The sequence below is a fragment of the Mauremys reevesii genome, linkage group 11, assembly GCF_016161935.1.
Source record: "Mauremys reevesii isolate NIE-2019 linkage group 11, ASM1616193v1, whole genome shotgun sequence".
Taxonomy (NCBI): domain Eukaryota; kingdom Metazoa; phylum Chordata; order Testudines; family Geoemydidae; genus Mauremys; species Mauremys reevesii.
In genome coordinates this window covers 26,174,400-26,186,770 of record NC_052633.1, presented here as the reverse complement: position 1 = coordinate 26,186,770, position 12,371 = coordinate 26,174,400, and the positions used below count along the sequence as shown (strand labels likewise).

Here is a 12,371-nt window from a genome sequence, read left to right as displayed (position 1 = left end):
GATCCGACGAAGTGGGCATTCACCCACGAAAGCTCATGCTGCAAAACGTCTGTTAGTCTATAAGGTGCCACAGGATTCTTTGCTGCTTTTACAGAACCAGACTAACACGGCTACCTCTCTGATCCTTGAATTCAAGGAAGGGGCATAGTCAATCAAGCACTTACACTATTAACCACAAAACTTATAAGTAGGAGGCATACAGGGAACTAAGCAATGTTTGCACCCCTGCAGCTTTCCTCAGGCCCCAGTTCAGGAAAGCGTCTCTATTCGGAATAGCGCTTAAGACCACAAAGTTAATGGGTCTTAAGCACAGGTTGGAAGTTATACATATGCTTAAGTGCTTTCCTGAATCAGGGCCTCTTGTGGTACTTAGAGTGAGTGTGAAGTACCCATTTTAAAGCTTTAGAGAAGCAGTTTCACTCCTTTAGGAGGGATGCAAGTAGCCAAAATTATGGGCTATATTCTCCTAGTCTTATACATTTCCAATAACTCTACTGTAGTTGAGAGACATTATTTCAAGTTTACGCCAATGTAAGAGCCAAATGTAGCTCACTGTAATGGCATACCGATATGTACGTTGCATGAGCTAAGATGCTCTCTCTTTGATCTGTTTGCTGGAATATTATAGGATTTGTTTGACGTTTTGATGATTTAGAGTGGTTTATGGCCTTTACATACAGCACATCATTAAAAGCATATTTTTTACTTTTATCTCAGTTTTGGTGTGGAGAAGAATTTCTGATTTTGAAACTAAAAATAGGCCATTTGAAATGAGCACTATGTACACTGCAGGGTGTCATATGCTTTTTGATTTAAGAGAATCACTTCCTTACATGCTTTCCTGGCATGCCATTGTTCCTGGAGGTTCAAATGCTTAAGATAACTATCCATAAATGTAAGCGACTGAGTGCTAGGGGCAGGATGTTCTCACTCAAAGGGCCTCACTTCTGGAATTCACTTCCATCTCTAGTGTGCACAAATTTGTTTAATTTGTGCAAAAGTCTATTTCTTTTCCCAGGCTTTTGCATGAGTGCCTGAAAAGGGGCAATGATAATCTTCAGCTGCGGAGACTGGTCAACAGTTAGGGGAAACACTGTATAGTTTAAAGAATATTTGCCAATGTCCAAAGTTAAAACATGTTAAAATATAATGGAAGTTACACATTTAAGTCAAGGAGAGAGTATGGGAATATTCACTAGGGTTTTGGACCATGGCAGGGAGAGTGGGGGAGCAGGAGAGAGCCAAGCTTAAAATGTACTAAAGCATCTCAGTGACTTAGGAACCTCAGTCCCATTTGCAAAAGTGATTTAGGCATTTAGGAGCTTAACGCCATGTCTACACTACCACTTATGTTGGCAAAATGTTGCTCAGGGGTGTGAAGAAAAGACCCTCCCCCGAACAACAAAGGCATAAGTGGTAGTGTACACAGCATGTGCAGTAGCAGCTCCTTAGAACACTCTGATCTAGCTCAAAGAGCTCTAACAAACTGCTAGCACACATCAGCAGGGTGCACGCAGACAGTTAGACCCCGGCAGGCTAGTGTGGGGTAGACTGACACCCCAGCTTGTCATGGCCTAATTGTTCCTGTAGACAAGCCCTCATACTCCTAAGTACTCAAGTCATTTCTGAAAATGGGGACATTAGTGCCTTTGAAAGCTATACCCCAAGCTATACACATATATTACAAAGAGGTTAACACAGTACAAAAAAAAAATTAGATAATGAAAACTGACCATCCAGATTGGGCACTTAAGATTTAAATATTGCCAGTCACATAACCAGTCACACTTGCGTTACACTCACTACATTTTCTTATCTTATGCTATTGCCATAAAAATATACTCCAAATGAAATTAAGCCACAAAACTACCTGTTTGATGCACTACAGTTTTACATAATACACAAGATCAAACAACAATCTGAGGCCACATGATAGCGTACCTTATTATCTACAACATCCAGGCACAAAAGGATGGGTGTTTCAGTCTTAAATCTGAATTCCCTTGCTTTTGTAGTTTAAATTAGCCCACTCACATTACTCTCACATATATACTGTGCGTATGTGTTAGTATCACATTTATACACTGATTAATTCCAGGCAATGGACACTCAAGCTTTTATAGAGTATTGTGGCTCAAGTGATATTTCGAAGAAGGGGTTTACAACAACATTCATTATGTTCTGCATAGCCCTGCCTATCAATCTATCTTGCAACAAAGCAGAGTTGGGGGAAAAAATTAGTATAAAAGCAACAGCACTGCTGAATTTTGCAGTTATTCATACCAAATTAGTACACAGCCAAATACAAATGTAATCAGGTCAAAGTAACTGTTTGGCTATTGAGAAAAAAAAGATGATGCATGAGGCTAAGTGTAACTGCTTGTTACCATAACTTGCTGCATGACAACTGGCCTTAAAATAAGTCAGATATTCAGGTTTTAAAAGGTTAATCTCTTTCTCTATTTTGCTTGAGACAAGAAGACTGGGTTAGTGCATTGGGATTACTTGCTCTTCTGAACAGTTTTATAACATACACCCTGACACCTCCAATATCTTCAGGAAAAGGAAGTCAGGGCCCCAGGTCTGAAGCTGGATGTGTGTCAGTGGACACTCTGCCCACATTGAGCCCCAAAAACTTCAGTTTTGCCCAAGAGAGCAAGCAAGAAAAAATGAACTAACAACATGACAGGGGAGAGAGAGTGCGCTCATGATTAATCACGATGGGGTGACAAAGTAGGAACAATCTTAAAAATAATATGTAGGTCCAATTATTTGCTCAGTTACATTTGGGCAACCCCATGGCCTATTGAGAGGCAGCATGCTTCAATTGATAAGGCACTGGACTTGGATTCAAGAGACCTAGGTTTTATTCCCAGCTCTGCCACTGAGCCGCTGTGTGACTTTGGGCAAGTCACTTCACCTCTCTGTGCTGCTGTTTCTCCTTCCAACCTTTGTCTGTTAAGACTTTAAGCTGTATGGGGCAGGGAATGCATCTACATGCTTCCTAGAAAAATGGAGCCCTGATCTCCATTAGAGCCTCTACATGCTACTGAAACATGAGTAATGAGGATATTGATTAAGTATGTGACTTGGTTTCTTCACTCAACTTTATCCTAAACCATAATGAACATAAAATCAAGCTAGGATGAGAGGTGTGGAAGATGTGGGTCCTATCTAACTCCCACTGAAGTCAACAGGATTTCAACAGACATTGAGCTGGGCCCTGAAATTAGTTCTATGTAGATACTCGGATACTGCTGTAATGGTGGCCATACAGGTACCTGGCTAGCTAGTTATCCATTAGAAAGGAAAGCTGAGCAACAGCGAGATCTATAAATACAGGTAAGGCAAGTGAAACGAAATTCCAGTGAAACAAGTAATCAAGGTGAGACTGTTCTGAGTACATTACTGACAATAATAAAAATATTCCCTCTTGAGTTTGTTGCTGTTTTAAAGAAGCTAGGAAACAAGCAAGATTTCATTGTGAAGCATTTCAAGACAATATAATCTAAAGAATAACATAGATTCAAAGTGAGTGGGATCTCTTTATATTCTTCTTCTTCTTCAGAATTCTGCATATGAAGTTTTTCACATCAAAGCAAGATTCTTTTTTTATTTTTTATTGATTAGCCCTCTGCATTTGATTGGCACTACACCTTCTGGAGTACAGCTTTTTTTAAATTAAAATAATTCTATTCCATGATCCACGATGAAAATGTAGAGGTGGCTTTTATTTCTATACCTTTACGTTTCCTTTTAGGAAGCTTTTCCCATAAGGGCAGGAAACTGAGTTTCATCATATGGTGTGTTCATCATTCCACTGGGTTCTCCAAACCATGAATGCTCAGGGGGGTTACTCTCTGAGGAAGAGATTTCCACTACTCTACTCACCTTCCAGCCCCTTTTTAAAAATTCAACCTCCCTCTAAATATCTTCAGAACCTGCCACTCTTGCTGCTCATACACTTCCCAAAGTCACAGGCAGGAATGGCACAATACTAACAAATTTTGACAAATTTGCTGATGCTTGGAGCCTTAGGAGTTGCAGCAGTGAAACTGACTAACTTTGTTTATTGACTCTGCTGCTGATTGGCAAGTCTGATACTTTAAATGACTGCTTCATGGAGCAGCTGGTACGGGAACCCACAAGGGGAGAGGCAACTCTAAGTCACTGTCTCTGTAACCAAGATGGAACAATACAGGGTCTAAACTTATCAATCTCTGGAGAGAATTCCCCCTCCCCCTTTCTCAGTAAAAGCAATATCAGCAACCAGGAATAAAGAATTTCCTTTAGCAAACACACAATTGCAAATATAGAAAGCACCTCAAAAGACTAATCCGCTTTTTTAATTAATACTTACTATTAAATAGTAGAAACTACTCCAGGAGAATTTGGAGACATGACTGACCTCTCTTAGATCCAAAGAGAGCTCTAACAAAGAACACAGACAAAGGCTTCCCTCCACAGAGATTTGAAATTATCTCGTCTCTGATTGGTCCTCTGGTCAGGTGGTCATCAGGTACTGCATGTTAACCCTTTACAGGTAAAAGAGACCTTAACCCTGATCTGTTTATTTATGACAGGTCAACAAACATGTGAACAAGGGGGATCCGGTGGACATAGTGTACTTGGACTTCCAGAAAGCCTTTGACAAGGTCCCTCACCAAAGGCTCTTACGTAAATTAAGCTGTCATGGGACAAAAGGGAAGGTCCTTTCATGGATTGAGAACTGGTTAAAGGACAGGGAACAAAGGGTAGGAATTAATGGTAAATTCTCAGAATGGAGAGGGGTAACTAGTGGTGTTCCCCAAGGGTCAGTCCTCGAACCAATCCTATTCAATTTATTCATAAATGATTTGGAGAAAGGGGTAAACAGTGAGGTGGCCAAGTTTGCAGATGATACTAAACTGCTCAAGATAGTTAAGACCAAAGCAGATTGTGAAGAACTTCAAAAAGATCTCACAAAACTAAGTGATTGGGCAACAAAATGGCAAATGAAATTTAATGTGGATAAATGTAAAGTAATGCACATTGGAAAAAATAACCCCAACTATACATACAACATGATGGGGGCTAATTTAGCTACAACGAGTCAGGAAAAAGATCTTGGCGTCATCGTGGATAGTTCTCTGAAGATGTCCACGCAGTGTGCAGAGGTGGTCAAAAAAACAAACAGGATGTTAGGAATCATTAAAAAGGGGATAGAGAATAAGACTGAGAATATAGTATTGCCCTTATATAAATCCATGGTACGCCCACATCTCGAATACTGTGTACAGATGTGGTCTCCTCACCTCAAAAAAGATATTCTAGCACTAGAAAAGGTTCAAAAAAGGGCAACTAAAATGATTAGGGGTTTAGAGAGGGTCCCATACGAGGAAAGATTAAAGAGGCTAGGACTCTTCAGCTTGGAAAAGAGAAGACTAAGGGGGACATGTTAGAGGTATATAAAATCATGAGTGATGTTGAGAAAGTGGATAAGGAAAAGTTATTTACTTATTCCCATAATACAAGAACTAGGGGTCACCAAATGAAATTAATAGGCAGCAGGTTTAAAACAAATACAAGGAAGTTCTTCTTCACGCAGCACACAGTCAACTTGTGGAACTCCTTACCTGAGGAGGTTGTGAAGGCTAGGACTATAACAATGTTTAAAAGGGGACTGGATAAATTCATGGTGGCTAAGTCCATAAATGGCTATTAGCCAGAATGGGTAAGAATGGTGTCCCTAGCCTCTGTTCGTCAGAGGATGGAGATGGATGGCAGGAGAGAGATCATTTGATCATTGCCTGTTAGATTCACTCCCTCTGGGGCGCCTGGCATTGGCCACTGTCGGTAGACAGATACTGGGCTAGATGGACCTTTGGTCTGACCTGGTACGGCCGTTCTTATGTTCTTATGTTCTTATGACTAGCTTGAGAGTCACTGGCGCTGCCAGTCTGCAGACTTGGGAAGACAATACATTTGGAAGGTTATTTTCAAAACCATAAGAGGAAAAAAAAGTTGAAGTAAAATCAAGAATGCTCAAATTATGCAGGAGTTGATGACTAAATTCTCACACTTGGCAAGGAAAACTTCCCACTTATCACTGTTGAGTGGATCTTTCAAGCCCTGCTCTAATGAAATCTAGAATTTGTTGTAGCTTTTATGACAGTAGTATGATGTAGTGAGAGTGTTTACTTGACTTAGGTTTGGCTTCTCAAAGCACATTAATATACTTCTGTCCTCTGAGAACTACATTAGCTGCCTACTAAATCTTGTATTATAGAAGGCAGCTTTGTAGACCTTTAAATGGATGCTCAAACTTGATCCCGTCTACTTCACAGATCTCTTTCTCTACTACCTGCCTAGCCAGGCCCTGAAGTCCTGTTCTACTTGTCTTTTGTGAACATCTGCTTTTAAACTCAAATTGTTTGGAAGTTGTTTTTGCTTGTTCTGCTCTTTGAGTCTGAATTCACTACCTCAGCAGAATGGCCAAGTTTGTTCCCTCCATATTTTTTCTAAACAATCTTCAAATCATACCTGTTGTCTTTGCTGTGTGTATATATATGTATATATATATATATATATATATATATATATATATAAACATTAATTTCATTTGACTCTGCATCTGAAAAATCACTTACAATTTATATTTAAGTTGGGCTTTTCACACAAATGATCTGTAAGTACTGATATACAGTATGAATCAGAAATCCTTCTTTTCTATGTACTTTTGAAGACTTCATCCACATTCTGTAGCCAGCTATAAAGAGATTCTGCCAAGACAGAAATATATAGGCAAAATTTTCAGAAGTGACTAGAGATTTTGAGGTTTCAGGTTTTTTTTGGATGCCCACCATGAGACACCTTAAAAGCGGCCTGACTTCTAGAAAATACCTACTATCTGAAAGGCAGGCCACTTTATAAGGTGTCTCAAGCTGGCTATGCAAAAATGGAGGCATCCAAAAATTCGTAGTCACTTTCTAAAACCATGATCATTAGTCGATAAACATAATTCCTTTCCTATACTTTTAAATAAAATTTTAGCTGACTGAAAGTGAAATTAAATTACACTTTAAAAATTCAGATTTTTTTTTGTCTTCCAGAAATTGGAGCAACAAAAGAAGTGAACTTAGACAACAATAAAAAAATGCCAATTTACTTGTGATACAGCAACCAATGGTTGAGAAAAAAAATTAATTCACTGTAAGTTAACCCAACCACTTAATGTCCATGGCTCAGTTGGCTTTCTGTAGTTGTACAATACATTTCAGACTATATGAGGCAATAACATGCCAATGGCATGGTTAGTCTTATCTACTGTGTGTAGGGTTTAAAAGGGTTTTACATAAGCATCTCCGGGTGAAAAGAAGTGTAGGGATCTGATTCCATCTCTCTCATCCCTAATTTACATCAGTGTAAGTTCACTGAACTCAATATAGAACTGGTGTGGGAGGAGAATCAAAACCTGTAAGTGTGAAGTATTATTATTAAAATTATCTAGGGTGAAACCCTGGCCTTGTTGAAATTAATGGCGGGGGGACACCTCTGGCTTACTTTTTGCCTTAGGTGACGTTGTCTTGTTTTGTATTTCACATGGAATAGACAACAGAATTAGACTGGTGAGCCACAGAGAGCTGGCTGGTCCTATGATGTTAGCTCACCTACTCATAAACCACCTGATAAATTACACAAATAACACCTAAATCCAGGGGCGGCTCTAGACATTTCGCCGCCCCAAGCATGGCGGCATGCCGCAGGGGGCGCTCTGCCGGTCGCCGGGAGGGCGGCAGGCAGCTCCGGTGGACCTCCTGCAGGCGTGCCTGCGGATGGTCCACTGGTTCCGCAGTCCGCTGGTCTCGCGGCTTTGGTGGACCTCCCGCAGGCGTGCCTGCGGGAGGTCCACCGGAGCCGCGGGACCAGCGGACCCTCCGCAGGCACGCCTGCGGGAGGTCAACCAGAGCACGCGCTTGGTGTGCTGCGGCCTGGAGCTGCCCCTGGCTAAATCCCATCAAATAACATTCCTGCAATCATGAATGCAGCCTGGTTGGTCCATGAGACAATCTCACTATTAAGTTGTGATCTACATCATGTAAGATTTGGAGGGTCCCCGTAACAGGGCAGCTACCTCCACAGCATCCCCTCATGACTAGAAGTCACTCTTCAGGGCCCCTTAAGAACTGCACATCACCCATCCAAAGGTACAAAACAGTCCCCTCCTGGGGTCCAATTGATTTAGTCCTGACCCAGTCTGGCCCCTCCAGGCCCAGCCCCACATTCAATCTCTCTCTTCTCGGAGCTGGGTGCCAGTACAGTCATCACTCCTGGGCTTTACCAGGCTGGAGCTCAGCTTTACATCCCTGGTGCCAGGGTCTTCCTTATTCTCTGCCACAGCTTCCTAGGCATCTCCAGCTTCCTGCTGCCCTTTGTAGGGGAATCAGCTCTCTTCCATGAGGCCCCATCAAGGTGGCTCAACACAGGTGGCTCCTTCAGAAACAGGGTTGGCTGATCCCAGGCCATCAGCCCTTAAGGGGCAAGCCATCCTGTTACAGTCCCTGTACTAGAACAATTCTGTAAGGTTTCCAACACCATAGGGGACTGTTTTATGGAGAGGTTCTGACTAACCCCGACGTGACTATGCAGGGGACTAGAGGAGAGCAACGTTTTCTCTCCTTGCACGCTCACATTAGGTCTATCCAGATATTTGTTCTGGGTGCTGAGGTGGGTGGCAGTGGGGTAGGAATACAGGGGTTTTGCACCCTATGCTTCCCTAGGGACAAAGCCATGGCCCCACTCTCCTATGCACCAGCCACCGAGGCAGTGTTAGGACTAGTCACAATCTGGTCAAGTAATGATCCCTGTGTGACGTTACTGACATGAACTGGAACCGTATAGATCATTGTTGCGACCAAGGTCCTGTAGCGGCACCAAATCTTGTATAAAAGGATCAAATAAGGTGTGTAAGACAAGGTTATGGTTTGCTGGTTATGATTATGATATCTTTACGTGTGTACCATTTTTGTAGTTAAAAGTTATGAATATTGGCTCTATACTGTCTGTATTTCAAACTTGTGCTATGCTTCTGGGTGACACCCCAGACAATTTGCCTAGCCTGCTTGATGGCCCATAAATGACCATCAGCTATACAACTGACCCATTGAAAGAAGGCAGATACACCTTGTGACTCAGCAAGGTATGCAGGGACATGCCTATGGATAGAACTTTAAGGTTTTTTCTTGCCAGGTGCCCAAATGCTTGTCTTTGGAATAAAGAAAGAGAGGCCCCATGACAAGAGACTATAAAAGGCAGCTGCCTCATCTCCATCTTGTCTTCAATCCTGCTTCTTACTGCTGGAGGGACTTTGCTACAAACGGAAGCGCTAAACAAATGACTGATGACCCATCCCAGCTGTGGATGTACTCCAGCGACTTGATTTGAACCTGCAGCTTATTCCATCATTGCTACAAGCCTGAACCAAGAACTTTGATTCCATTTAACCAATTCTAGCTCTCATCTGTATCTTTTTCCTTTTATGAATAAACCTTTAGATTGTAGATTCTAAAGGATTGGCAACAGCGTGATTTGTGGATAAGATCTGACTTGTATATTGACCTGGGTCTGGGGCTTGGTCCTTTGGGATTGAGAGAACCTTTTTCTTTTACTGGGGTACTAGTTTTCATAACCATTCATCCTCATAAGGAGTGGCACTGGTGGTGTTACTGGGAAACTGGAGCGTCTAAGGGAATTGCTTGTGTGACTTGTGGTTAGCCAGTGGGGTAAAACCGAAGTCTTCTCTGTTTGGCTGGTTTGGTTTGCCTTGGTGTGCACAGAAACTCTGGCCTTTGGCAGTATCTGCCCTGCTTTAAGCAATTTGTCCTGAATTGGCACTCTCAGTTGGGTCCCGCCAGAACCAGCATTGTTACACCCTGCCCTACCACAGCCAGGGTGCTTGGGAGGCACTGTCCTTCTCTCTGTGGGGATGTTTACACTGCAATCCAAGGTGGGACTGCAGAACACCTGGACTAGCTTTGATCTAGCTCGCACAAAGAATAGCAGCAGCGAAGCCATGACAGCCTGGGCTAGTCTCTCAAGTATCTACCCAGAGTCCTGGGCAGGTTTGCACAGCCCATGCTGGTTTGCATGTTGCACTGGCTTCGCTGCTATTGTTATTTGAGCTAGTCAGATCAAAGCTAGCTTGGGTACATCCATGTGTGTTGCAGTCACACCTCTGTTTGTAGCATAGACATCCCCTTGGGCACAATGCGTCCCAGAGCCTCTTTTGCAGCTATGCACTGTCTCTTGCTCAGGAGGACGGTGTACAAGATCTATGATCTAACTCAAAAATGTTTAACTAACAAATCACCACACACCATTTTTTTTAAACAAAATCTAAACTAACGGCCTAAAATATTTAACACTGTCCCTGTAAGTAGTTAGAGTCTGGGGTTTTGTTGTGTTTTCTTTTAAAGCCACATCATTATTTTCCTACCAATGACATTTCTGCTTCATAACTACTACAAGAATGCTCTCTAGTACTGCAAATTATTGGGTTTGAATCCTCCAGGGAGAAGACTGACAACACAAGGGGTTTCGTTCATGTTTTAAAAACAGGATAAATATTATTTTAAACTTAAAATAAATGAGTGTGCTAGAAACAGCAGATGGAGATAGAGCACCTAGTATAACTCATAAATAATACAGAATCCTCTCAGAAGTAATATGGTTGCTGAATTTCCCTAGAAAACGGCAGGTCTTTATGAGGTTTCAGCTTGACTAAAATGCAAACTGTCACTTCAGAAAAACCTAAATGAAAGACAATACACAGCGTTACAACAAAACCGCAAAGCACATCCACTTACACTACAGAAAGGGAAAGACCTTGTGTGTCTAGATAGGCAGAGTAATATTAAAAGAGGACTCTTACCTCCATCCCCAGATCCTGAGCCTGCATCTGAAGAGAAAACACAATGAAATTTATATTCAGATGTGACAATATGACCTATGAATCTGTAAAGCAATACTGCTCAGTTAAATGTATCAGGGTGTATCTTATGTTTAATGTCATCCCTGGGTAAATTACAGAGATCTAATCTTTACATGGCTCGCTCAAGCCATCTTTCTGATGTCTGAATTTTCTTTTTAAAAGTCTCCGTAAAAGAAAAAGCCCAAGCACAGGAGTGCTGTAATGTTCTCTTAAGTGTCTGTCTGATTTGCTGAGACTGATAAACCAGCTTCTTCAAAAGCTTTAACTTTGCAAAACTGTTAATCATACTTTACTGTGCAATTTCATTCCCCCCTTACACACGCCATATTTAAAAAAAAGAAAAAAAACCCTTTAATTCAGTGTTGGAACATATAAAAATAAATGTCATATATAGTCATAACAATCAAACAGCTTTATAGATGTAAGAATATGAGAAATGTTTAATGACAAACACTGAGTCAGTATTCCTACCATAAACTGAATGCCTATGCAGTAAATAAAGGAAATATTTATAATGAATACCTAGCAAGCAAGCAAAACCTTTTTATAAAATTGCTAATCTTTCCTTCCTCTCTCCCCCACACACATTTTCAGAGTAACATTAAACATTGTCAGTTGAAATAATTAGTTTAATCCTTTAAAGGAAAGGTCAGAATTACAGACTCTCCTAATGGTTACTTGCTTATTAAACCAAGTGCTTTGTCTTTAAATCCTTCAACTTAACCTGAAGAAATTTAGATGGACTGTTTATGTTTCCAGCTTTAGGAAGAGCAGCTACATGAAATTATCAAGCAAAGAACTTCATTGAGAAGCATTCTTAACAAATCAATGTGTAAAAATGCACACAAATGGAGAGATGTCTGGCTAAAAGAAAATCTGAATTCTGTCTCCATTTTCAGCAGTTTAATACAATAAAGGCATTGATGAAAGCAAAAGAGAAAGTTACATTATCAAGAGCTTCTTTTTACCGGAGAGCTCAACTCGCAAGCACTGCTCAGTGTCAAAGGCAGTTAGAAAGGCAAACAAAGAGATTGCAAAGGCAAGATTGTGATTCTGTTTGTATATCAAGAGTTGAATCCCAATTTATTTATGGTCAGATCTTGTTAATCTAAGTCAGTTTGTAAACTCCATCATTATTCAGATAAAAAAAAATCTTCAGTTTAGCAAGACTTTTTTTTTTGCCACAGCAGTGGGTTACCAATTAAATCTTGCAGCTTGCTAAACAAAGAGATGAGCCACGTTACTCAATTATGTTGGTTTTTTAGCTGGCTAAATCTTGAAACTGGAGGCTTTTTCATAGTATGATCATAAACATCAGGGGCAATGAGTGGTTGGAATAGGGAATAAAATATGATGGTGCTCTACTACCTAGCATCCTTTGCAAACCCATATTCCTAATCTG

The 12,371-nt window shown here is 41.0% G+C and overlaps 1 protein-coding gene across 1 annotated transcript in view; it reads right to left on the bottom strand.

The window, feature by feature from the left end:
- The window catches only part of TMEFF2 (transmembrane protein with EGF like and two follistatin like domains 2), a 164,881-nt gene that overhangs the window by 140,578 nt on the left and 11,932 nt on the right, over positions 1–12,371 (bottom strand). The window contains exon 4 of the mRNA XM_039495968.1: positions 10,910–10,936. Coding sequence (XP_039351902.1) covers positions 10,910–10,936 — 27 coding nt within the window. The remainder of the gene's footprint in view (positions 1–10,909; positions 10,937–12,371) is intronic.